Here is a 25,800-nt window from a genome sequence, read left to right as displayed (position 1 = left end):
CTCGAAGGCGTGCTACGTATGCGAGGGTTGCATGAATCAATGGTACTGCAGCCAAGAGTGTCAGGTGAGCTGCGAATTGGCAGTAGATGCTAATGATGGCTGATGATCAAGATTCTAACTGAGGCTTCTCTTTCTATTTCTCGGCAGACAAAAGGCTGGGATACACACTGGAAGTCGTGCCACAATTAGGCAACAGACAACACGCTGCATCAGCATTACTACAACTACTACAATTAAATCAAACACTATATGAATACCCTCCCTACCCCCCATCTCCACGTATCAGACTTTATATTTATCGGAAGGAAATCTGCAATTGCAATGCATCAAATTAATTGCAATTGCAATTACATTAAATTAAATTAACAACAAAACACACACAATCGGACAAAAAAAAAAAAAAAACAACACATGCTCCACTCACGCAATAACCGAAACAAAACAACCTTTATAAAATATACTATGATAATATTAATAATAACTCAACTTTATATCTATCTTAGATGTAATTTCCTGTTGATCCGGCTTGCCTGTTGCTTGATTGACTCGTCGAGTTCATGTCGATTAATTCGTTAATCGAGTGGCGTTTGTACATGTTTGATCTTGACATCGCCAGCAATTAATTTTAAATATTTGTTGTCATGCAATTCTTTACACTTTGTTCTGTTCTCGCTCTGTGAATGCAAAATTCACACCGAGATTTGAGTTGTGAAATGTGCGCCTAAAAGTATGCTACAAAAATTGATCAACATTTTAATTGAACGTAAAATAGTTTTCAATTAGTGTTTATTATTGGTCCCCTCTTACGAGTAGTTAACAAATAAGTTTCTCACTTCCTACTTGCTATATCTGCGTAGATGGCAGATCAACTCGATGTCTTGGATGTGCAAATGCAGCGGCTCCCGATTCGACCACATCACACGTCGCAGTTTCCGGATACGCAGCTGCCGTTTGCAGTGTAGCTTGAATTTAAGATTCGGATTCCAGATGGCATCGTTGCCATTGCGCGTGACACATTTAAAGGCGTATTGCCACCACAAGCGGCTGTTTTGCTTTGTGCTGTGCTGCGATTTGTGCGATTTGAGGGCGACACACACGAGAAATATAGTTATAGCCATAATAATTCGACTCTGCTAAAGCATTTATGATCACGTCAATTGCCACTCACCATATAAACGGGCAAGACGTAAAAACGCTTGCACTCCCGCCGCCTAAAGTTGAACGCTATCGGATGCCGTTGCGTCGCCGACACCTTTGTCAGGTGCGATCGTATGGCGCTTGCCTGGGTGGGTCGCTGGTGCTGCAAACGCGCCTGTTGTTGTCACCATCGCCGACAATGATTGTTGTAGTTGTCATCGTAGTGGTGGTTGTTGTCATCATTGTGTTGGTGGTTGTTGGCCGAATCCATATGGAAATGGAATTTAGAATCCAAATGCGAATGCGAATGGAAATGGAAATGGAAACGAAGCGTAGCACGCGCATGGGCACGCGCACGTAATTATTTAAAAGTTTTTCAAACAATTGAACACTGTTTTTGTTTACACATTTTTAATATACACTTGCAAAGGGTCTTTTCATTTTGTGCGTAAATGTGTAAAACATTAGGAGAAAATATATTTTTGATGAAGTATAATTTAGATACACTGGTTTTTATACTAAAACTCTCAAAGCTATATAAAAACACCAAACTAAAAATAATTTTTTTATACAAAATAATTTAGTTATTTTGTTGTTCAATAACTATTGGGAACTCTCATATGTAAACATTTGGGTTATATATGAAATCTAAGAGTTCTCAAAAATTATTAAACAGCAAAACAACTAAGCGTAATTTTCGATCAAGAATAATTTAGTTAGAACATTTTGTTTCGACATATATTAAATCTGAAGAGTTATTGAACATCTCAAATAACAATCGGTTTCTATATTAAATCTGAAGAACTATCCAACAAAATCTTTTAAGAATCATGATTATTAAACAGATTCTTTTCATTTCTTTTCGTCCTTAGAACAAATTTGATTTAAAGCTTAAGTCTTAAGCGACTACTTAATATTATATAATCCTAACTGATCTCAAAATAAAATAGAAAATGCCTCAAGGCTCAAAAAATTTCAACACATCAACAAATGCGAAATATAATTCTGAATTTAAGTAAAATTTAAAAGTAATTTTTCTTAAGCACTCTAATTTCAATTCTAACAAAGTACATACATTGTAAATATTTTATAGATACAATCGATTGAGAAACAGTTAAGTAATACTAACAGTGTATTTCATTTTCAGTATACTAAAGACAACTTTTTTTTCTCGCTTTTAATACCCTTCAAAATATTCAATTAGTCATGACAGGTGTAACTACGTTAAGTGGAGGGTTGCTTAATCTATCTTTAAAGTATGTTAAAAACCCGCTGCGTTATTTTTGGGTAATTGCAGCCTAACCTAAGCTATTTGTGACCTATGTGAACTCAGTCCACAGTGCAGCTATCTCAGCGAAACTTATTGTTAGCATTTAGTGTTAGCTAGTATACAAACATATGTCGGTATGCTATGGATCAAAGCGATATATTATATGCATAGCTAACAAGTAAAGTGTACAGCTTAGAAACTTCCAACTTCCTATCTCAGAATAGAATTAAGAAAGATGTTATTTCTTCCTATCTCAGAATAGAATTATCAAATATGAACGTCACTATAAATATGTATTTCTAATCCTCATTATAATGCTGAATTGTAGCTAGTTAAGAAACAACTCTTAACTTTCCTTCTTAAAACTGTATTATGAAAGATGTTTTATACATTTTTCTAAACATGAAGTAATTTTTTTAGTTTATTTCTATTTCGTTCAATTCTCATTCTAATACTGAATTATAGCTAGTTAAGAAAGAACTCTTAACTTCCTATCTCAGAATAGAATTACGAAAGATGTACCTTTAATTTCACTAAACATCAAGCGATTTTGTTGAGTGTATTTCTAATTCGTTCTATTCTTATTCTAATACTGAATTGTATCCTAGCTTCGAACGAACTTTTAACTTTCCTTCCAAAAAATAGTATTAAGAAAGATGTATTATAAATTTTTCTAAACATGAAGTAATTTTTCTGGGTGTATTTCTAATTCCTTCAATTCTTATTCTAATACGGAATTGTAGCTAGTTAAGAAAGAACTCTTAACTTTCCTTTTCAAAACAGTATTATGAAAGATGATGATTATGAAGAATGACTATTAACTTCCTATCTCAGAATAGAATTAAGAAAGATGTACTTTTATGGTAATTTCACTTAGCATCATGCAATTTTGTTGAGTGTATTTCTAATTCGTTTTATTCTCATTCTAATACTGAATTGTAGCTAGTTAAGAAAGAATTCGCTTCAAATTTGGATTGCAAATGATTACGAAAAGCGAACTCTGTCTCAACAATTGTTGATAAGTGAAACTCCAGTCGGACTAATGAGCACAGCGATGATTAAGTAAGTTGTTGTTGCTGATGAAGTTTTGCTAAGTATTTAGCGGTGGGAGGGTGCGGTCGATGATTGACTTGGGCCTTGGCCCTGAACTTGCTTATCAAAGCGGCACACACACACACAGACTGCTAGTTAATACTCTTTGTTCAACAGTCTTGTTGTTGTTTGCATAATTACTGTAAAAATTACAGTTGCAAGTTTGTAAATTACTTTGTAATGGCAACTGCGGTTTAAGCAAATGCGAATCGACAATCGAACAAGTCTCGAGTCTCTCGCAGCTCACAGCTGAGTGCTTCGAGAGCAATTAAGTCCGCTTATCAGTTTAGAGCTATAGCTTGAATTAGCACTCGCCTCTCTCCCCTCCCTCCCCACCGAGCTATATAGCCCAGCGTCCTCGATGGCTACAGCTGCGTCAGCCTCGACGTCGACGACACGTCTTGACACCCAATGACTTGGGCCAGAGAGTTTGGGTTTCGGTCTCGCTCTGGGTTTGTGTATTATTAAACAGTTTTTACAAGCCGCTAACGTTCGAAAATTGTTGCTAATTAGTTGAACCGCGCACGCCGGCGCACCAGACCTTAAAAAACCGCCCCGCGATAAGCAAATGTGTGCGCAACGAGGGGAAGGCGCAGGTGTCAAGTATAGAACGGAGAGGGAGAGAAGGGGAATGGGCGCTACACCTAGGTCCAATAAAAAACAAACGCTATACACATCATCATCGTTCCAGCTGCCGTTGTGTGTCATGCACGACGACAATACTACAAATGATGCCGAATCGCAATTCGCAGCAATTTCAAAACGATCCGTAACTGAAAATCAAAATGCAAATTTCACCCATTTATTGTAAGAACCTAATGAGAATGCTTCTCGTGGCAGTAATGCAGCTAATAATATTTATGATTCGCATACAAGATGACGGTACGACTACGAGATCACTTTAATTTAGCTACAGAATCACTCAAAGAGAAGCTAAAGCTTGGAAGATCATTACTAAATAAATGAACGGAAATAACTTAGGAAATTAGCTAATACTAAATTAGGATAAAAATGATTATAAGAAGATGAAATGTTTCTCCACAACTTCAGTTAATAGATCAAAAATAACTAAAAAAGAAAAAGTGTGAAAGAAAATAAAAGATTGAATAACACATTTGATTACTTAATTTCGATGAAAATGATTATAAGCAGCTTAAGATTATCAACAAAGTTTCAGTAGATAGATCAAGAATTCTTAAAAAAAAGTGTCAAAGAAAATAAAAGCTTGAATAACAAATTTAAGTACTTTATATATATTGGCAAAACACTGAACAATAAATGAAGTCAAACAATATTGGCAACAATATTAACATAACTCTTTAAACTCTATTGATAATAATATGGATCTTAGGATAGAGGGTCAAAAATTTATACCTATAACTATAAATACAAGAAAATTTATAACTAAATTTATTATTTAATGAAGTTATACATCTGGATAAAACATAAATAAAAGCTTCACTGCAAAAAATATTCGAAAAAAAACTACATAGAGAAAATTTAATTCCTAATCTATAGTAATCGAATAAATAGTTTTACAATAGGTGAAAAAATAAAAAAAAAACCGATTTTATTATTTTATAAGTATTAAATAGAATATAATAAATACATCCAAAATTTTTTTTTTTTGACATTTATTTATACATTAAAATCAAACATTTGTTATTATTATATAAGCTTTAAATGGAAGGCTCAACAAAGAATATACTAAATAATTATTTATGAGGTTTACTTATGAAGTCATTAGGGCAATCATTCAATTAAAATTTATTATTAAATTTATTCATCAATTAGCTGACTAATTGCTTAACAACATTAGATAAAAACATCGAACAAAACTTCCCTAATAATTTCAACTTCTAAACTCAACAAACTCTACTTTAAAGTAACAAATCTTTTCCAGCAAAAAAACCGAGTAAATTTTCAGGCAAAGCGAGCAAAGAAAATGGGTAATAAATATTGCATCTTAATGAAATTGAAAGTTGAGTAAGTCTTGTGTTTTTTGCTTTAGAAAGCACTTCAGAGGCTCGTTAGCATTTTGCGGAATTGAATAGAAAATACACTTTGGAATTTTCCCAGAGCGTTGAAGGCATTCCAGGGCTTCGCTTATTCATGCCATAAAGTTAATGGTATATTGTTAATAGATCAATGTAAAAAACAAAAACAAAACCAAACAACAATAACAAAAAAACACACGGCAACAAAACTGTTTATTCGAGTGCTGTCATCATATTTAGAGTCAAAGCAAAAGAATATTTAGCATGCAGAACTTTCGTTTGCCGATCAAATCAAATAACAATTTATTTGATTGTGCGAAGCGTTTGTGATTTTGATTGTTTAAGTAAATTGATTGATAGACTTCAATTGACCCAAACCCTGCGCTAAACAGTTGTCGAAAAACACCGAGGATGACTTTGTCTCTTTTCGACTTTTTTTTTTCGGCATCGGAAATAAAGATTACTGCATTGGAATCTAACGACTTATGGTAAGTATAGGAAGGGAAAGGGGATGTAGATAAACATAAATGTAATCTAACCATCTAGGGTTATAGAATTTTGATATATTAAAGTTGGTTTAAAGATTGTTATCAATTTACTACATGGGAACTTTGAATTTATTAGAACTAGAGATTCCAACATATTCAATGTGATTTGTAGCTTCGATAAGAATACGATGAGATCATCTTACGAGCATCTTTAAATGAATCATTTCTATATTACATTATTAAAAGATTTTGAAAATGTAGATTACAATGCTTAGAGAGTTCTTTTTATTACAATCTATCAATTTGCTTTGATGCATTTCCGTTCAATTCACAATTTCTAAATTGCAATATTGATAAGGTTTTCAAAGTTTATCATTCGACAATCAGATTTGAAGTGTTCTTGGAATTAGGGCTTTCATTATTATCGAACAATTTGCTTTGTTGCATTTTTGTTTGAATTAGCAATAGAGCTTTACGGGTATTTCAATTCCTTATCGAAAAGAGCAGATGTAATTAAAAGTTCGAAGTAGTTATTAGATTGGATAAAGTCGATAGCTAAAAATGATGAAATTGAATTCCCCGGGTAATTTTCGTTCATTGAGTAATTATTGATAGGCAATAAAGCTTTAAAAATTTTGTTGATATATGCATTGAAAATGAAAGGGAACAAGGAGTGTAAGGTAATATCTATTTTGGTAGAGGGTAGATAAAATAAAAAGTTTTCGCACTTCTATTTATAAAGACGAGAGTTATTTTTGAGTGTTTTCTGTCCCATAGGAATATGTATAATAAATATAAAAGAAATAGCAATAGAGCTTTAAAGAGTTATATATTTGAATTGAAAGTGAAAGGTATGAGGTGTAAGGTTATCTATTTTTGTTGAGGTTAGCGAAAAAATAAAGTTTTCGCACTTCTATTTATAGGATGCGGAAAGTAACGATGAGAGATATTCTGATAGATAGAAATACTTATAAATACCAATAGAGCTTAGATCATGGAATTAAAAGGGAAAGTTTTGCCTTGAAAAGAAGTCAAGAATTGAAGGATTATCTATTTTTATCGAGGGTAGCGAAAAAATAAAGTTTTCGCACTTCTATTCATAGAATGCGGAAAGGAAAGAGTTATTTTTGAGGGTGTCAGATAGGAATAGAATAGATGGAATACTTATAGATAGTAAATAGCTTCAAAAAGCTTAGATATTTGAATGGAAAGTATAGAATTTGCCTTTCACACTTCTATTTATAAGATGAGAGTTATTTTCGAGTGGGTATTCTGTTTCGATAGGAAGTTGGGCTTTGTTGGAGTCCAATCTTTCGATATTTGCGTTTCGATTTATGGTGTTGAGTTATGTGCGTGTCGAGGTGTGTTTGCTCGGCTGTTACTATCTCTATCTGTCAGCAGTGCGCTGCGATTGTCGTGTCAGTGATTCAGCGACTGAGTACACAATAAAAAAAACACACACAGCACAGTGTGGCAAAGTTACTCCCACAATAAATGGAGTGGGAGGAGGAGGAAGAGGAGGAGGAGGTAAACGGGGTTGACTTTACAGTTCAGTTCGCTTCGTGTTCAGTTATTCGGTTCTAACGCTGTTCTTGGGACAGTCCGAACGATCTCCCCGATTGCGATCGCGATCGTGATCGCTTTCCCGATTGCCGAGCCGACCAAGCGAATCGTCAATCGTCGAATGCGGTTCCGTTTTTGGTATCGTGTTCGCATTTCGCATTTGCTTACGGATCGCAACGGATCGCAACGGGCCGTAGTTTGTGTTGTGTTCTCCATCGCATAGTACAGAAGAAAAAAAAAAACACAACATACAAATAAAATTTGGATGTTAATGAATGTTAATTTATACATTTTGTAAGAATCGACAAAAGCGACAACAACAACAAAAAAAACTCTGCCACAAACAATAAAATATCATTGACAGTCAGGCGAGAGAACGCGCAGTCGATTAGTTTGTTATTTTTCGCCGTGATTTCGTGAATTCGGGACGCAGTCGTCTATGATACATTGCCGCTATCGGACATGGATCCCGATTTTGTCAACAAATACAATCAGGTGCTGAGTCGCCTCAAGCTTGTCGAAAACTTTGACGGTGATCCCGGCAAGCTGCCGCAATTTCTCCACAAAATCGAAGCTCTAATGCCGGCCATAAACACATTCGATGACTACTACAAAGCACAGCTGGTGGGTCACATCAAGAACAAGTGCACGGATCGAGCCCGCGAGGCGGTCTTCACACGTCAGCTGAGTGCGCCGGCAGGCAACGGACATGTGGCAGGAAATGGTACCGCTTTGCTCAAGGCTGAATCCTGGCACAAGCTCAAGGAACAGTTGCTGCACAATTTCGCTGAGCGGGAGTCGAGTTACGCTCTGATCCACAAGATCAGAAGTGCGGTGCTCGACTCGAACATCGAATTGTATTATCAGAAGATGGCGAAGCTCAAGCAGCGACTCTTAAATCGCAAACTCACCCACAACGACACACTCTATGCGCTGGAGGACATTGAAAGGATCACCCTGCAAGTGTTTCGGGATCATTTGCCCGAACCCACGCATTCGATGATCTTGCGTCGGAATCCCAAGAGCATGGAGGAAGCCTATCGCTACATCGTGGAGGTGCAACAACAGTTCTACACACAGAGCGGACCTCTCGGAGGTGAACATGGCGCCACCTTTAGCACCAGCCACAAGCAAACCTTTGGCATTGGCATGGGAGGAGTGGGCATGGGCACCGTGGGCATTGGCAGCGTCGGAGGCTCAGGGGTTGGCATGGGATTGGGCATTGCTTCGGTGGGTTTGGCCAGCACGGGACTCTCATATAATCGCCAGTTGTCGGACAAGGGTTTCAACAATCAGTATCAACAGCAACAGCAGCAGCAGAACAACAAGAGCTATTACAATCAGGCTGCTCCAGCTGTCGGAGCTGGCAAAACGAGTCCCATGTTCAAGAGCAACGGCAATCCCTCCTTCAAGTCTAGCTTTAGCTACAATGGCAGCAGCAGCAGCGGTGGCTTCAATAATTCCTACTCGAGTGGTAAACTGGACAAGAGCAACAAGTCCAAGGATGCGGGCAAGGCCAAGGGCAACACAGGCAGCAGTTGGCGCAAGTAAAGTTGCGGGTTTTATGTCATGAGCTAATTCCCCCATTTTCACTCTCCATGACCTAATCTCTGACTAAGCCAATGATCGGCTCGCAGTGCGATTTGCCATTGCCATTGCATGCCTCATGCTAATTATTACCCCCCACCTTTGCTCTCCCCCTCCTTTCCCCTTCCCATCTGCCCCTGACCCTGTCTAATAGTCAGGTGGATGCCGAGCCGGATGATTCCGCTGCTGTTGCTGCTGTTGTTGCTGCTGCAATTCACCGATGATGATGATGATTGCACTCCCGACACTGAACCCGCCATGGCGCATGTTAATTATTAGATCATAAGACTCGAAGTGTATATATATTGCCCTCTCCCCCCAGTCTCCCCTCTCGTTGTAAGCCCTAATTCCCCTAACTGAAATATATTGTTGTTGTTTATGAAATAAAGTGTCAAGTCTAACACCATTGATAATCGTCTAAATAGTCTAGGTCATGAATGGACTGCTTTTGGCATCCTGCTAAAATTCGCATCTTTCTGGAGTCGACTTTATTTAGTGAAGCTGCACTGTAGTTGATTCGGATAATTGGTGTTGTTTAGCAAATATTTGCAGATTAATTTTGATACTATATATAGACTTAATTTGTGTAAACAAATCTAATCAAGTTGGGATTTTCATATATCTATTTTTAATATTAACAAATTAACACTACTTAAGAAAGGTTCAGAGAATCTTGTGAAGTTTTATTGTAGATCAATTAGAAATCTAGTGGGAGTTAGTATTTCTTATATAGTATTTCTTAGAGTAATAGCAATCGTATTTAGATGGATTGAATTCATTCCCTACTTTAGCTCCCATTGCAATTCTAGTTTTCTTTGCCGGTTCAGTAAAATTCATTAAGATTATGGTTAATATAATGCGCCATGCGTAAATTTGCACTTAATGGCAACTCTGTATTAAGTACCAAAATTCACTTAATAGCTTACATACATTTCTCGCTTTATGAAAAGACTTAGAAACAATTTAAGTATTAAATAATGCTTTTGCATAAAAAATCTTATCGCTTATTGGCCTATTTATTTCGTCCATGCTGAGGCAGTTAAGTGTGACATACAGTGGAATTAATACATTATTAATCGAAATGTTTAAAATTTAGATCGTTCTCAGAATTTACCACAACGCAATTTCACTCTAAATTTCAATAAGAACTTATTTTTTCCCATTCACTCACTGCTATTTCACTGATATTGTCTTTTAACTATTTTCATTCCCAAATCACTATAAAATAAATTTTCGTAAAAAAACCTATATTTCAATCAGGTGTACGTTTGTTCATCATAGTCAATTAGCACTGTAACAACAATAAAGCTCACTGCTATTTCGCTGATATTGTCTTCTAACTATTTTCATTACCAAATCACTATAATAAAGATTTTTCTGGAGGAACCTTCATTCCAATCAGGTGTACGTATGTTCACTATAGCCAATTGACACCGTAACAACAAGTAAGCTCACTGCTATTTTACTGATATTGTCTTTTAACTATTTTCATTACCAAATCACTATAAAATAGATTTTCGTGAAAAAACCTATATTTCAATCAGGTGTACGTTTGTTCATCATATTCAATTAGCACTGTAACAACAATAAAGAGCACTGCTATTTCACTGATTATGTCTTCTAACTATTTTCATTCCACATTTTCAGATAACGTTGCATTGTAATCAATACTAAATCTCGAACTTGTAACTTGACTTGTTCACCATATCGAAGCACCACTTTAACAACGAGCAAACTCACCGATTGTTGTCCTCCCGTACGTGACGTAGCCGAGCTGTTGTCGTAGGTGGCATCAGGTGGCGGAGGTTCATTAACCTCCTGCATCTTAACTGCCTTGCGGGACTTATCACGATCCGCCGGCTTGCCAAAGAGTCCTCGACGTTCCGCCATGCTGATGAGATACTTTTCGTTGAGCTGTGTCAGCGATTTACGACGAATGAGCGAGAGAAAACTGCCCGTCGACTGATGGGCAATACAATTGTCCTGATTGATGCAGATATCAGGCACAATGTCGAGCACAAACTCATCTATGTCCGGTGTGCAGATCAAATCAATGCTATCCACGCGAGGCAACGGGACCACAGGCACTGCTCCAGCTTCACCCGGCTTAGCTGGCAATTCTGGTTGGGATTTGCGTTTATCTTCAGCTGAGAGTTTCTCCTTTTTGCGCGGCGACTCCTTGGACATGGCTGCAGCTGGAATATTCGCTGCCTCCGCCTCAGCAATGGCTTCGAGTCGCTTGACCTCGCGATACGCCTGACGATGCTTCTCCAGCGCCAGTTTGTTGATCACCTGCAGCACATGTTGAACCATATCCTCGTTCTCGGTGGTCACAATCGAATGTGTTTGATAGAGCACAAATTGCACTTGGGGTCGTGACATAGTCATGGTCAGTGTGAGCAGCTGCTCCTCGAGAATGCATCCTACACGCTGTTTGCCCTCATCACTGACCTCCGACTCGGTGAGCACCTCGAGCATGCTTAAATCACCGCCACGTGAACAGATCAAATCAATCGGATCTGATATGGCACTAAAGGAGTTCGGGGGCGTGGCAAATACCCCCACAACAGTGCGAAAACGATTCGATTCCATGGGAAACGAGGTGAAGGCATCCGCAAACAGTCGTATATTATTGACCTGAAGGGAAGATCTTACTTTAACAGGAATTTATATAGTTGTAACTTGACTACTCACTCCTATGGACTCCATGTAGCGTCGGTACTCCTTAAGATTGGCGCCTGCTCCATAGACATAGAAATTGTTGACGCGGTTTACGGAGTAGAACAAGGCTGCCAAGTAGGCTGTGGAGCGTGGTGAATCAATGTGAGTTTGTAGTATGTCACCTGGTTAGAAATATAATAGGGATTAATCTATTGAAAATACTTGAACGTGAGGCACTCACCGTACAGCTCAAAGTAGTCCATGAGCTTGGACATTATGGCGGGACCAAAGGAAAAGTTTTTGTCCTACAAGCATTGTTGTATTATTGATAAAGTGAATGTTTTCCTTCCTTCAACATTTTTCATTTGATATCTATCCTTTAATTCTTTTCTTGTAATCTCGGAATTCATTTAATTTCATTGTCATATTATTCCTCAATATGCCATTTCATGCAATATTTCCTCAATATTTCTTTTATTTCATCCTAATCCTCAATCAATCCCATACTACACTTTTCCATTCCATTCCATTCCATACCATTTCATTTCATGCCATTCTATTTCATTCCATTCCATGGCATACCATTCCAATCCATACAATTCCATTTTATTTTATCCAATTCATTCCATACCATTCTCTTCCATTGCATTCCATACCATTCTATTCCATAGCATTCCAATCCATACCAACCCTTTCATTGTATTCGATTCCATTTCATTTAATACCATTCCATACTATTCTATTCATTTCTATTATTTTGATTTATTTTTAATTCTTTCTATTTATAACTTGTTTTTATTTTTATTTTATAAGTATTCCCCTCATTCTTTTCTACTCTAACCTCTTCTCTTCCTTCCCATACTAATATCTCCTTTTCATTCCAACCTAATCTTATCACTCCTTATCACTTCCCTTTCACATTCATTGTGCATTCTTCCTCCTTCTCGCTTTCCGTCACTCACCTGCATTATAAACATGTGCTTGGTCATCAGCACAGACTTGGTGAACTCGCTGCGATCCTTGGGTATCACCGAGATAACCAGTGGACAAATGTTGTCCCACTTGCAGTGTTGCTCGAGCAGCGGTTGCTCATCATCCGGTCCATGCACAGTGTAGCCCATCTCCGTGAGTATCTTATCCGCCTCCATCTTATTGCTAGCAAGATTCCGTTTAAATTAAGGAATTCAGGAAGTAGTTTAAGCTCCACTTACCGCACTAGAAAGGGATTAATCCAACCGGTCACCACTGGATTGGCAGCGGCAATAGCAACCTTCTCGTTCTGCAAGTGAATGGGCAGCAGCTGGGAGAGACGCAGAGCTCCGACGCCAATGCGCATGCGGGAAATGGAGGCAGCCAACTTGATGCGATGGCGCCAAAGCACCGCAGCGTGTTCTTCATGAGATTAACAAATGCTGAAGAGCAAGGAAAAAAGTTCGACTTACCTGTTACCTCGGACTCCTTGTAGAGTTGGGCTTGCAGCTCATGTAGCTCCGAGTTGCGATTGCGGAAGTGACGATCGTAGAGCTCAAAAAGCATTAACCAAATACGCTGCTCATCTTTGATAAACTACAGGATTAGAGTGTGAAAGGAGAGAAGACATGAAGGAATTGTTACTCTCTGAAATTCTTAGAATTTTAGATTTTTCATGAAAAAAAGATTTCCATCTTGAAGGAGGATATTTCAGACCTTACTAAAGGGAATTTTTGTTGAAAAGAGAGAAACCATGCAAAAATTTAAAATTTTAAAAATTCCACATTTTTCTTAGGATTCTTGCTTTGAGGTTTCCAACTTTAATTTAGTCAAGTAATAGTCACATATTTATAGAAAGAAGTATTTTAACTTCTTTAGTAAAATGAAGGATCTTAAAAGATATATTGATCCGATAAAAAACTGAGTCTTATGTAGAGAATATTATTCTCTTGTTTTTCGTTATTTTCTTAGTTAAGGAATTCTTTACGGAACTTTAAAATTGTTTTTCGTACTCTAGTCTCACCTTCTGATTTTCCTCCCGGTCGAAAAAACTCACATCCGATAACGCGTTGCACAAAACTGTTTTATCTGCAAGAGAACCGAGATTAGCTCAGCATCAAAACGCATCCTTGAGGATTACCCACAGCGAAACACATCGTAGATGAGGGAGTAAGCCAATCGCATCTCGTGTTCATTCTGGAAATGAACCGGCAGTGGAGGTTTCCTCAGCAACTTGGCTGCATTGGCAATCGTGGGAAGATTCCAACGAGCACTTGCCTTCAGTCTAATCCTCACAGTCGTATCATGACAGTACTTCAACACACGACTCCGACGACCATTTGGACTTACTCCTGGCGAGATGATTTTGGTAATGCGATCGGGATCAAAGGCGGGTTTGTCACGCTTATCGATGTCCTTGAGCGAGATGTTGACATCCGTGGATTCGTTGACCTGGCGTTGAATCTCGAGGAGCATGTAGTACATCTTGTCCTGCCACTCTTCATCGCTGGGCAGATAGATTTGTTTGGTCTTCTTGAGGTGTTTACTCACATCCTTAAAGATGGCCGGATACACGGAGAATATGTCGGCCAAACTGAGGAAAAACAGTTGATTGGACATTTTTAACTTGCTTCTGTGATCCTTGTGATGTCGTCTGCTCTCGGCTAGCTTCAATCGCTGTCTGTGTCGAATGACAACTTGCTGATTTTTTCATTTGCATTTTCCATTTCCATTTCGATTTCCATTTCCATTCCGCAGAGCAGTTCGTGCTTAACACCAATTCAATGCTTCTGTGAGCGAATCGACATCGACTTTGCCAGCTAGTCAACCAGCCAGTCAGTCAGTCAGCTCTCGCTTCATGCAATACTTATCTATCTCGCATGCACCCCTGAACCCTTCCCTTCCCTTCCTGCTTCCTTTTTCCCTGCTCCATTCACATGCAATGTGCACGCCATTGCTCACCACAAAGGACAAAAGCTCGTTACGTTTGCCGAATGAGTTGTGACTGTGAAGAGGGAAGTGGGCGGAGGGGGAGTGGGAAATCTGGAATCTGGCCGATATCACACTTACCTTTTATTTGTTGATGGCCTCAGCACGCGGCCATAAATCCAGCGCTGCCATATTAGACGAGCTTCGCATGATTTGCTCTGATTGGAACTCGTCTTCAATAAATTGCCAAATGTCACAGTCCAACGCCCGTTGACAACCGCGTTGGTGGGGCTTGAAGGGGAGGGAGATAGAAGCTAGAAGACAACCAACCCACTTGGCATTTCTTTGACGTGTCTGCATTGATTATGACTCTTTGAGGAGGGGCGTGGGGAGGCGCCATTTGATGAATCGTTGGGCGCTACTGCGAATGTGCTTCAAATTGAGCACAAACATTTAGTCAGACATCAAATTAGTCGTCGATTATCTAAGACAGTCGTCGCGTGGGAAGGGGCGAGATGGGGAGGAGATGAAGTTCGGGGGAGGTGCAGCACACTTTGAATAGTCATTTTTATATTGGCCTAGGTCAAATATCGATTATCGCCTGGCATGTTGTCTATGGGGTCAGGATTGGAATTGAATGTCAATTTGATTGGCATTTCTGGGTTGGAATCCAACGGATTCTAAGTGCACAACTTCTCAGTCTATCTCTTTCGCTCTCTCTCTCTTTCTCTGTATATAGTATTTGCCCCCGAGTCCGCTGTCTATCTTTATCTTTCGGTTGCCATCTATATATTTTTTTTATAAATTTGCTTAAATTTATTGGTTCCATGTTCCTCTGAGTAATCGTATGAGTAATCTAAACATATTGGCGTCAACTCGTATGGTCAGTGGCTATTATCATGATAAAACAGTTTATGATTCGATTTATCTAGCTCAATCAGTGGGGACTTCCAGCCAAACAATGACGGTCAAGAATGTTACAAAAGGTTTACGCGACTAAAAGATAACCTATAAGGAAAATACATATGTAATACTCAATGAAAACTTCTGTTTTGGTTCTTCCCATGACATTTTTGAACATACGTCAAGAAGTGCCTCTTATGTTCTTCAACATGACGTCTTTGGAATACATAAAACAATTTGAATATGCCAATCTAATATTTAAAAGTGAATTCAATTAATATTGAAATTCTCAAGTGATTCTTATGAAATTTATTGTTCGAAATATGATCAATGAAATGTTTGTTTTTCAAATCTTTTGCGTATTTTTTGAGTTTGACAATTAGCAGAAATAAATTGTAAAGATCTAAAACGAGATAAATGTAAAATTCATTGGTTCTTATTAAGTTCATTTAGAATCCAAATTTACAAATACCAAATTGCCTCTTCTGGAATGTAATCATTAGCTCAATTTACAGGGTATTCAACATTTACTATCTTGTGCTGAACTTGAGCTGTCACTGCGACTGTGTTTTGGTGTCGCTGTTCCTGGTGTCGTTGTTGGGGCTGCTATCGAAACTCTTGCAGAAAGATAATTTAATTATTCTAAGCATTATGAAGCCTGCACAACTCGACTCGAGCAAGTTATCAGAACTATACGTCAAAGATAACTCAAGTATCATAATTAATTTTTCCTTTCTGCTTTTTTTTATATTGTTTGGGTCTCTCCGTGTAAGCCACCCCAGCTTAGGTTATCGTGTCTTCTGTAAATCCTCCGTCATAAATAAGTTGTATTTGTCTTTTTTTTTTTTTTTTTTTTTTTTATTAAGAAGCATATTTATTATATATAAGATGTATGTAATACAATAATGTTTTGTCTGTCCGGTTGGTTGGTTGGTTTTTTTTTCTTGTTTTTGTTTTTCGGTTTTATCCATTTTATATAATCATATAAAACACTGAGCAGCTACAATACAAATATTGTGATAAAAACTTACAACATAACCTTTAATACATAAAAATACTTGCATAGTCTACAAATCGTATCGTTATGGAGATTCTTCTAGCCGAGATTCATCATCTATCGGTCGGCCGTCTCTTACACTTTTGTTTTCCCTTTCATTCAGCATTTAGCTTGTGTTCTTCTTCACCTCTCTTCTCTTCCTACCTACGGCTCTCTTTACTCTTCTTTTTTGCTTTCTCTTCGCCTCATTGCACGCCGTATTTGGCGATTTGTTGTTCTTTGTTTCGGTTGGTTTCTTTTAGTTTTCCGTGTTTCTTTTTTACCCTATTAAAAATTTGTTTTTTATTTTTACTTCATCGATTCTTCTCTTCTCTCTTTCATTTTGTTTGTTTTATGCCACATTTTGTTAGACTTTGATTTTGTTTACTTTGCTCGCGGCATTGGCGGGTGTAGAATGGGATTAGAATTTGAAAGTGCAGTTGATGGGACAGCGAAAAAACCGATTTGAAAAAAAAAACCCATGGAAAAAGAAGGCGTTTGAGTTTTCGAAGAGATTTCGAAATCTCCAAAAATATTTGCATGAGATTTGTGTCAGTTTTGTTTTATGATTCTTCAACTTCGTCTTTCATCTTCATCTTCTTTGTCTATACGTTCTTCTCAGATTCGTCTACTAAGTTTGATGTTTGTTTTTGTTTTGTTCGCAGCGTTTAATTACAATAGCAATTATGTTTATTTGTTTATATCATATTTGCATAATTAAAATTAAACATTTATTTGTATACAAATCATAGAAGAAAAGACGAAACATAAAATCGAATGCGCCTCTTTTAAATTTAGTTACAATTTAATTTAATTTACGTTTTGCCGAGTATTTGTTTTTTTGTATTTTCATTTTTTGGTTCGAATTTTTGTGTGTTTTTGGAAAAACAGATAAAGCAACATGCTGGACAGGATCGGCAAAAGAGACCGATGGATATGCCCAGAATGGGAAATCATAAGAAAACGAAAACAATAATAAACAATATTTCATGTTTTGTTGTTTTTTTTTTGTTTGTTTTGTTTGTTTTATACACATCTTTATGATAGGGGCGTATATAATGTATGTATATATAATTATAAGTAATAAATTTTCAATATTTTTATTTAATTATTTGCACACATGAATAAAAAATTACTATTTGCAATCATATATATATAAAAAATAAACTTAATTATCAGCAGCGGCCCCTTCTCCTTCATCTTCTTCTCTACTTTCTTGTTCTCAACTGGTCACATCATCCTAAGCATCACCTACATATCATATATATTATATATATCATATCATATATATATATTTATATATTCCTCCGCCGCAAATACATCCATAATTTTTTTTTTATTTACTTTAAGCTTAATAAATTTTGGAAGAGTAAACAATACCATCGAGTTGCAATTGTTGCTGCATAATGCAATATGTCTGTATGAGTGACTGTGTGTGTGTGTGTGTGAATGTATGTGTGAGTTTACATGGCTGTGTGAGAGTGTATGTGTCGAGTGAGTGGTGAGTGAGAGTGTGTGTGTGTGTGTGTATTATATAGATCGCTTTAATGAAAACTAATGGTTAATGCGTATTGTATGCTGTTCTACACCTTTTTTCTCACCCTTTTGCTCCTCTTACAATCTTCTGGTTTCATTCTCACTTTGATTTACTTTTCATATTCGAGTTCTTTAACTAATTTTTTATATTTCTTTTTCTCATCCTTTTCGCTTATACGTATAAACTTTTATAATTTTATACTAAATGTTTTTACCGTTTTCTTTTTTTTTTTAGATTTTCTTTTGTTTTTTTCTCTTCCTCGTCTTCTTGGTTTTTACTTTGTATATATATAAAAAAAGATGTCCAAAGTTTTTACGTTACGTTATTGTATATACGTTTTTTTGGTTTTTTTTTCTTTTGAGTGGATCGTTCTTTTTTTTTTCTTAATATTTTCTGCCTGTTTTGCTTTACAGTTGTCCTATGTTTTAAATGATTCTTTTGACATTCGAATGTTAATATATATGAGCGCCTTACTATATATATATATATATGTTTATATATATACTATAGATATAGTATTAGTATCGTACTATGTATATATGTGGGGTGTTGTTGTTCTGCTTCATCTCCTTTCTCCTTCATTCAGATATATATATATATATTTCATATATAACTAACGGCGCTTTACTTTGTCTCCTCCTTCTCCTTGTTCTCTTCGGTCGACTCCTTCTCGTTCGACTGTAAAGGAAGAGAAAATTAAAATATATTCGATTTAAAATATATGTTATCTATAGTTTACCTTGTCCTTCTCCAACTCCTTCTCGATCTTGTCACCCTCAGTGCCCTCCTGCTCATTTGATTTCTCCTGTTCGCCACCCTCCTTGCCTTCCTTGGTCTCAGGCCTGTGGAAAATACATTTATTAATACAGAATTCTATACTTTGAATAGAGCGTAAAGTTGACTTACTCTGGCTTGGGAATGTGCGCATTCAGATCCAGCTTTGTGCAGATCTCATCCCAGTCGGGGAAGCACTTGTCCTTCATGCGGGACACATGACCAATCAAGTTGGGACACTTCTCGGTCATATAATCGCGCAATGGATACGCAATATCCTTGGACAGATAATGCAGTTGCGACAGAACCGCAAAGGCGACCACATCCAAGGTGGTCGGCTCATCGCCAAAGAAGAATGGCTTGCAGTCCAACATCTCGCTGAGCACCTTCAGATCGTTCTTGCCGAACTCCTCGATCTCCTCGGCGCTATGCACACCGATACCGTGCGCCTTGAGCTTTTTCGTACCCTGGAACCACTTGTTGTGTTGAATATATTGGGTACCACAAAGCATGTTGCAACAATTGATAGTTTTTTTTTGGTTTTGGTTTTTTTGGTTAGGGGTTACAACAAAATGGATGCACAACGTGGGATAGGAAATAGTTGAGGAAGTTGTGTTGGTTGGTTGGTTAGAGTTGTTGGGGGGTGGGGGGAACATACAATTAACACGTACAGTTAGGTTGGTAGTGGGGAGGAGAGAAACCATCGAAATTAACATAAAAATATATAAAAATGAAAAAAAAGAGAAAAAACACCATGCAGAGTTAGTGATAATGATGGATTGTTGTTTTTCATGTTTGCTTTCGTTCTTATTTGTACTTTTTTTTCTATTGTATTGGGGTATTTTTGGTATATTATTTCAATTGTGGGTTATATATTAAATATGCAAGAGTGAGTGAGTGGGTGAGAGAGCGAGCGAAAAATAGAAATAGAAACTCTACGTCTGACCATAAACAATAAATAAATAAATGCAGGCTCAAAACTCAAACCTTGCACCGTCGCATTTATTGTTTATGCTCACATTATATTACGGGAACCAACTATGTTTATATAACTGTGTCGGGGTACACCGCTCTGAGGTCTGTTCTCTGTTCTTCTCACTAAATCAGGAGTCGGAGTTTAGGTGCAACATAATATGCCAACGATTCCAATATTTCTGCTGCTGCTGTTTCCAATTGTCATGTTTATTTACACTAAGCCAGAAATGCCAGCCAAGAACATAAACCATTAGAAAACACAGCCGGAAAAGTCGACTCCGATTTCCATAAACAAAATACACAGAGAATGAGAAAGAGAGCGAGACAGACAACAGAAGTGCCGCCGATGCCAGTTCAACGAAACTATTTGAAAATGTATACTTTCGAGTACAATTTGAACTACAAGTACTTTTATCGCATTGCGAACGATTAAACATCTATCGAAATTGCCTAGTTATCGATTAGCGAATTACCTTGCGACCGAACGTTATTTTAAAGAAGAAATTCAAAATGGAGTTAGGCAAACGCAAGCCGAGCGCATGCTGCAAATTCACTTTGTATCCCTTTAGCACATTATCGGGATACTTGGCACGCCAGTAGAAGATGATCCAGATCAAATGGTTCTCCAACATGGCAATTGTGGCATACGACACATTGCGCTGCTCGGCTGTTAGACCGGCATCCAGATTCTTATCATACTTGGCCGATAGCTCCTTGATGATGATGGCCGAATCGGCAATCTCCTCGCCATTCAGCTCAATGAAAGGCAGTTGACCCTTCTTGGAACGGAAACGCATCTTATGATCGACATTCTGTAATAAGAAAAAATGCAAAACATATTTTAAAATGTGAAAAACAAGCGATGAGTAAGTATTTCATAAGTATGAATGAGTAATTTTATGGGTGGGGTTGGTTGGGTGAGCGACTGTGTTGATGATATCCCCGCCCCACAAATAACACTTCCGTATCATGGCATTCCAACTCATCGTGGCCCTTATGCGAGAGCAGATTATATATACATATATATGTATATATAGATGTATTTGTGTGTATGCATGACTAATGTGCTTTGTAATGTAGTTCAATCTGCTCCCACGCGAATCGGCATCGTTACGTTCCGGCCGCTAGATGTCGCTCATGACATACATAGGCCTACATATATACATACACACATACCTACTTATGTATGTATGCCAGAGATGCTGCTGCTGCTGCCAAAACCAACCACTACACTATACAAAAAGCTGTACCGAAAAAACAACCAACACCCAACTACCCCCACAGTGTTCGCACGCATACTGTAAAATTACACAGGCGAACGAACACACATACAGACACGCGTTCCAATTGCCGCTTTTTGAATTTGGCATATTCCAGCCACTTCCACTTCCAGTGTGCTGTACATACAAATAAAGTGACAGTTATGTCCGGTATTATTTTTCTTCGTTATGCATACATATTATAATTTCTAATTAGAAATTTTGTCCACAACAACAAACAAAAAAAGCGAATGAATGCTTTGCTTGGCTTGGCTTCGCATATTTTATGCTTTGGCGCGGAGGGAAACTACAAGGCAAGGGTGTGGTTGCAAACACGCACACGCACACACACTAGCACCAAAAGAGAGCTACAGCATAAAGTGAGAGCATCGGGAGAGAGAGAAAGATTATGCTTTCCAGCAGCAGCATCGTTGCTGCCCAGGCTAAAAAGGGTGGAGTCGTCGTCGTCGTCGCCACATTTAATTCCAATGATCCACAAAAAGGCTGCTACTCCAACGCACATAACTGTCGCCAAGAGAGTGCGAGAGAAGGAAAAAGAGAGTGGGGTATGAAGATGGAGGGGGGCCAACGAAGCCGGCGACGCATTGTCGCCATACAATGCAAATGTTTATTTTTTATTAAATCATTATGCCAATTAAGCGGCGGCGACGACGACGAAGCTCAATTTTGGTGCAGTGTAGAGTTTTTGCATTGCCAACAACAATTGAATGCATGTTTAAAGACACGACAATCAAGAACAAGAACAGGAACAAGCAGCAACAGCAACGGCAACAACAACTACGACGCCGGCAGCAGCAGCGCAGCAGTCAACACGCCATGCAATTATGCAGCGTCTGCGTGTGTGAGAGTGTGTGTTTTGCGTGAGTGTGTTATGTGTGTGTGTGAGTGGAAATCCACACCCTGTCCCAAAAGCAAAGAGAGGAGTTTCTTTAACAGCAGCAAACTGCGAGCGAGCGAGTGAGCAACAACAAAGGCACATTGCATATTTCATATACCCAGCCTTTGTTTTAATGCAAATATGCGGTTATTAATTAAAGTAAAAACAACAACAATAAAATATGAACGAACAGAGAGCGAGAGCGCGCTCAAAACAAAAGCAAACCCGCTTTCAACGTTTGACTGCATTTGACGTTTTGTTAGTAACAACAACAGCGAAATGCAAAACTCCACTTCCCCTACAAATACACACAAACGGCATGCAAGCAGCAGCATATGGACGACGACACGCACACAACTGAAGCGTGTTCACACGTACAGTTGCATACACACAGGGTTGCCAGACCGTGCCGACATTGTCAACTTTTGTGCTGGCAATATGGCAACAAAAATGACGCGCCAACATTTCAAAATTTGAATAATGAAAAGCAGGAATTGTTTCATTCTGTTCTTACTGCTGCTAGTGCTGCTGTTTTTGCGCCGCATTTTACACAGATCAATTGAAATGGAAATTTATGCACACCACAATACAGCTTTATTTTATTTGTAATGCATATTGAAAAGTGAATTAATTGCACACACATTCATACAGCAGCAGTCACTTTGGTATGCCAACTATGCGGGCGGCAGCCTCGCCTAGCCATAGTTGTTGCTGTTATTGTGGCTGGCGCTATTTATTGTTAATGGTTTCGACACGCTCGCTACGCTTGTGGTGTGAAAAAAATATGCGTTGCGTTTGCTTTATCACAGAAAAAGGAGCGCGTTTGTTTATTTTGGGCAACAACAGCGCCTGCTTGATAATGTATACAAAATGCAGCAATGCGTTTACAATAACAGCAACACTCATCGGCCCAGTCATCGTAGGGGGGGATAGGGGAAGGGGCAACTCGATTACATGAGACGCGCCCTCCTCGTTTGGCATTGTGATTAATGAAAATGTCAAAGGTCTGTTTCATTCTCTCGTTACTTACTGGTGTTGTTGTTGTTGTCTTTACTTAGTCAGTTTGTTGAACTCTACACTCTACACTCACTCTACAAGCTAAGCTGTTATCACAAAACGGAACAAAATGGAAAGTATGCAATGACTCTGGAAGGGGGGGATAGGGAGGGGCGTAAATACTTCAAGTCTGTTTCGTCTTGATGGACTGTCAATCATAATTGCTTTTGGCTTTAGCTTCGGCTTTCTTTGCATTGGTCGAGTGAAATGCAATTGCAACAGCTACGACCACGACCACGACGACGACGGCGATAAATCAATTCAATGAGCCGACGCAACGGCTGCGGCAGCGCAGCTGCAACATATGGCAAAAGCTGCTGGCGCATTTATTAGACAGAAAGAGAGAGACTCTTTGTGTGTGTTTGAAACTACTTGCGGCATCAATTAACATTCCTATCATTATTCCCATCTCGCTCCCGCTGCTTCCATGCTTTATTCCCTTTGCACAGTGGCAGCATTTCCATTAACCAATGTAATTAATAAGATTAAGCAACACCAATTGCGTCGTGCGGGTGTCGTGACCGCACCCAGTTCTGCTTCCCCTTCCCAATGCCCTTCCACTCCCTGCTTTGTTTGTAAGTTCATGAATGAAAAAAGAAATATGAAATATATGCAAAGCGCATCGCGCGCTTTCAACTGTCTTCTTTTTTGGAGTGTCGCTTCGCTGTCATTGCACCACTGTTCGTGGACAGTGGACAGTCATTTGTCTAGCAGAGCTGCTTAAAGATAAGGCGCGGCGTCGACTGCGCCGCCAAGAAGAACTTCCAGACAGAGCACAGAACATTCTCGCTGAATTAAGAGTGGGAGTAAAGTGAGAGGGGAGGGGGAAGCGCAAAACTGCAACAATTTTTATTAAAAGCAATTACAAAACGGGCACAAATGCGGCTTGGAATTTGTGCAAGGCAAAGGCAGCAGACACAACTGCAAAACTGCAAAAAAGTAAATGAAGCAGAGCTGCAGCTGCAGCAGCAACAAAGACAAAGAGCAAAAGCATTAAAATGGGAGCCCCAAGCACACTGCTGTGTGAGAACGAGAGACAAACAGTGCGAGAGAGTGCCAAGTGCAAAATTTGAAGCACAACTTCAAGAGAGTTGTTATTGGGGAGGGGCAGTATGAGGGGAGTAAGCACATTAGTGTGTGTGTGTTGTGTATAAAGCACAACTTATGAGAGAGCAAGCAGCGACGACGATGACAACGAAAACGGCAGCTAGGCAGGCAGAGCCCGAAGTAGAAGCCGGAGTCAGCAGAGACCAGCGCAGCGGCGTCGGCGCACACACAAATTTTATGTATACGCTGTTTTATGTAGACGCACACACACACACGTACACACATACACATGAGCAGACAGGAATAAAATCCAGCAGCAGCAGCGACAGCAACAGCAACAACAAAGCGCCTGGCTCGCTACAGGTTCAAATGCGAGAGTACACACACACACAGCCACGCATTGGAAGGCTGCCTGCCTGCCTGCCGACTATATATACTTGCATGAATGTGTGCGTGTGCGGGATAGAAAGAAAAGGCAACTGCTGAATGTATCCCTTTTCAGCATATGTGTCGTGAGCTATAGGGCGCGGTGCGCGGGCAGGTCACACACAGGCTTAGCACACAATCATGGCGGTTTTAATGTGTGCGCGTGTGTGTGTAGAAAAAAATCTCTACCGCAAAAATACATACGCTTGTGTGTGGAGAAAAAGAGTGATGAAAAACCCGCCACAGGAAAAAAATGAATTGTGAAATGTAAAAATTTAAATATGTTTTTAGGTAGAAATTATATTACAAGTCTACAGCAACGTATGGAAGAGAGATGCTTTGTGGAGAGAACGTACCTCATACTTGAGTCCCACCAGACGCAGCCAAGTCTCCACTTTGAGGCAATATGGTGAGAGCGAGGGCAGCAGGGGGGTGCGCGAAAACTGATACAGATAGATGATGTCCTTTTCAAAATTGGTCTTGTGCACATTGAACTTTTGTGCTGGCGCTTCTGATTTTCCAGCAGCCGCAGCGGGAGCTGCAACTGCAGCGGCGGCATCTCCATCTTTCTTTGCATCAGCGGCTGCTCCATCTTCAGCAGCAGCGGCAGCAGGCGACGCCTTAGCATCCTCTTTGTTGTTGTCTTGGGCGTTAGCAGCGTTCTCGCCAGCGACGGCGGCAACAGCGACAGAGTCGGCAGCAGGTTTTTCCGCCTGTTCAGCGGCAGCGGCAGCAGCATTTTCTGTGCTTGCTGGCGCTGCAACTGCTGGCGTTTCCTCAGCGGGTATTTGAGCTACTTCAGTTGCCATTTTTCTTTATTTTTTTTGCTTGGTTTTTCACTTTTCTTTCAAAGTTGCGCTTTCTTTCTTACTTCTTCAACACTTTTCCTTGTTCAAAATGCACACACATACACACACTGAGACGTCGTTGCACACACCACACAGAGTGAGATGATGATAGACAGAGAGAGGGCGAGAGTGCGAGAGACGAGAAGAGTCACAAGAGTCTCCACCACTACAAGCACACGCACACAAACACAGTTTTCAAAAAAGTGCACCCAACAATTTGTATTTTGCGCAAAATGTGGAAAAGGTACCGCACACAACAACCAGACGCAACCGCTCACAAAACAAAACTGAACGGTACATTTCCATTTCATTATTTTCCAGCCATGGCAACATTAACAGCAAGGGTTG

The 25,800-nt window shown here is 39.0% G+C and overlaps 3 protein-coding genes across 4 annotated transcripts; 1 reads left to right on the top strand and 2 right to left on the bottom strand.

The window, feature by feature from the left end:
- Nucleotides 1–497: 497 nt before the first annotated feature.
- LOC132790663 (uncharacterized) lies at nt 498–15,415 on the bottom strand. The gene is made up of 10 exons (XM_060799291.1): nt 13,910–15,415; nt 13,789–13,853; nt 13,238–13,361; nt 13,007–13,187; nt 12,758–12,950; nt 12,037–12,100; nt 11,829–11,977; nt 10,875–11,771; nt 1,169–1,312; nt 498–1,064 (listed from the first exon to the last, which is right to left on the bottom strand). Exons 1-10 carry the CDS (start codon nt 14,382–14,384, stop codon nt 837–839), a joined length of 2,520 nt encoding a protein of 839 aa, XP_060655274.1. The 5' UTR covers nt 14,385–15,415; the 3' UTR covers nt 498–836.
- On the top strand, nt 7,707–9,564 carry LOC132792194 (uncharacterized). The gene has a single exon (XM_060801450.1). The coding sequence runs from the start codon at nt 8,010–8,012 to the stop codon at nt 9,096–9,098; it is 1,089 nt and encodes a 362-aa protein (XP_060657433.1). The 5' UTR covers nt 7,707–8,009; the 3' UTR covers nt 9,099–9,564.
- Nucleotides 15,416–18,354: 2,939 nt separating the features above from the next.
- Nucleotides 18,355–25,744, bottom strand: LOC132790659 (failed axon connections). 2 transcript variants are annotated; one of them, XM_060799286.1, is made up of 5 exons: nt 24,961–25,744; nt 20,392–20,730; nt 19,076–19,419; nt 18,909–19,011; nt 18,355–18,847 (listed from the first exon to the last, which is right to left on the bottom strand). In XM_060799286.1, exons 1-5 carry the CDS (start codon nt 25,411–25,413, stop codon nt 18,794–18,796), a joined length of 1,293 nt encoding a protein of 430 aa, XP_060655269.1. In that variant the 5' UTR covers nt 25,414–25,744; the 3' UTR covers nt 18,355–18,793. The 2 variants fall into 2 exon arrangements, with proteins under 2 accessions (XP_060655269.1, XP_060655270.1); XM_060799287.1 differs by having other exon boundaries at nt 19,076–19,410.
- Between the last annotated feature and the right edge of the window lie 56 nt (nt 25,745–25,800).

The sequence above is a fragment of the Drosophila nasuta genome, chromosome 3 (assembly GCF_023558535.2).
Source record: "Drosophila nasuta strain 15112-1781.00 chromosome 3, ASM2355853v1, whole genome shotgun sequence".
Classification (NCBI taxonomy): Eukaryota; Metazoa; Arthropoda; class Insecta; order Diptera; family Drosophilidae; genus Drosophila; species Drosophila nasuta.
Note: the sequence above shows the minus strand (reverse complement) of the source record. Positions and strands in the feature narration are given on the sequence as shown.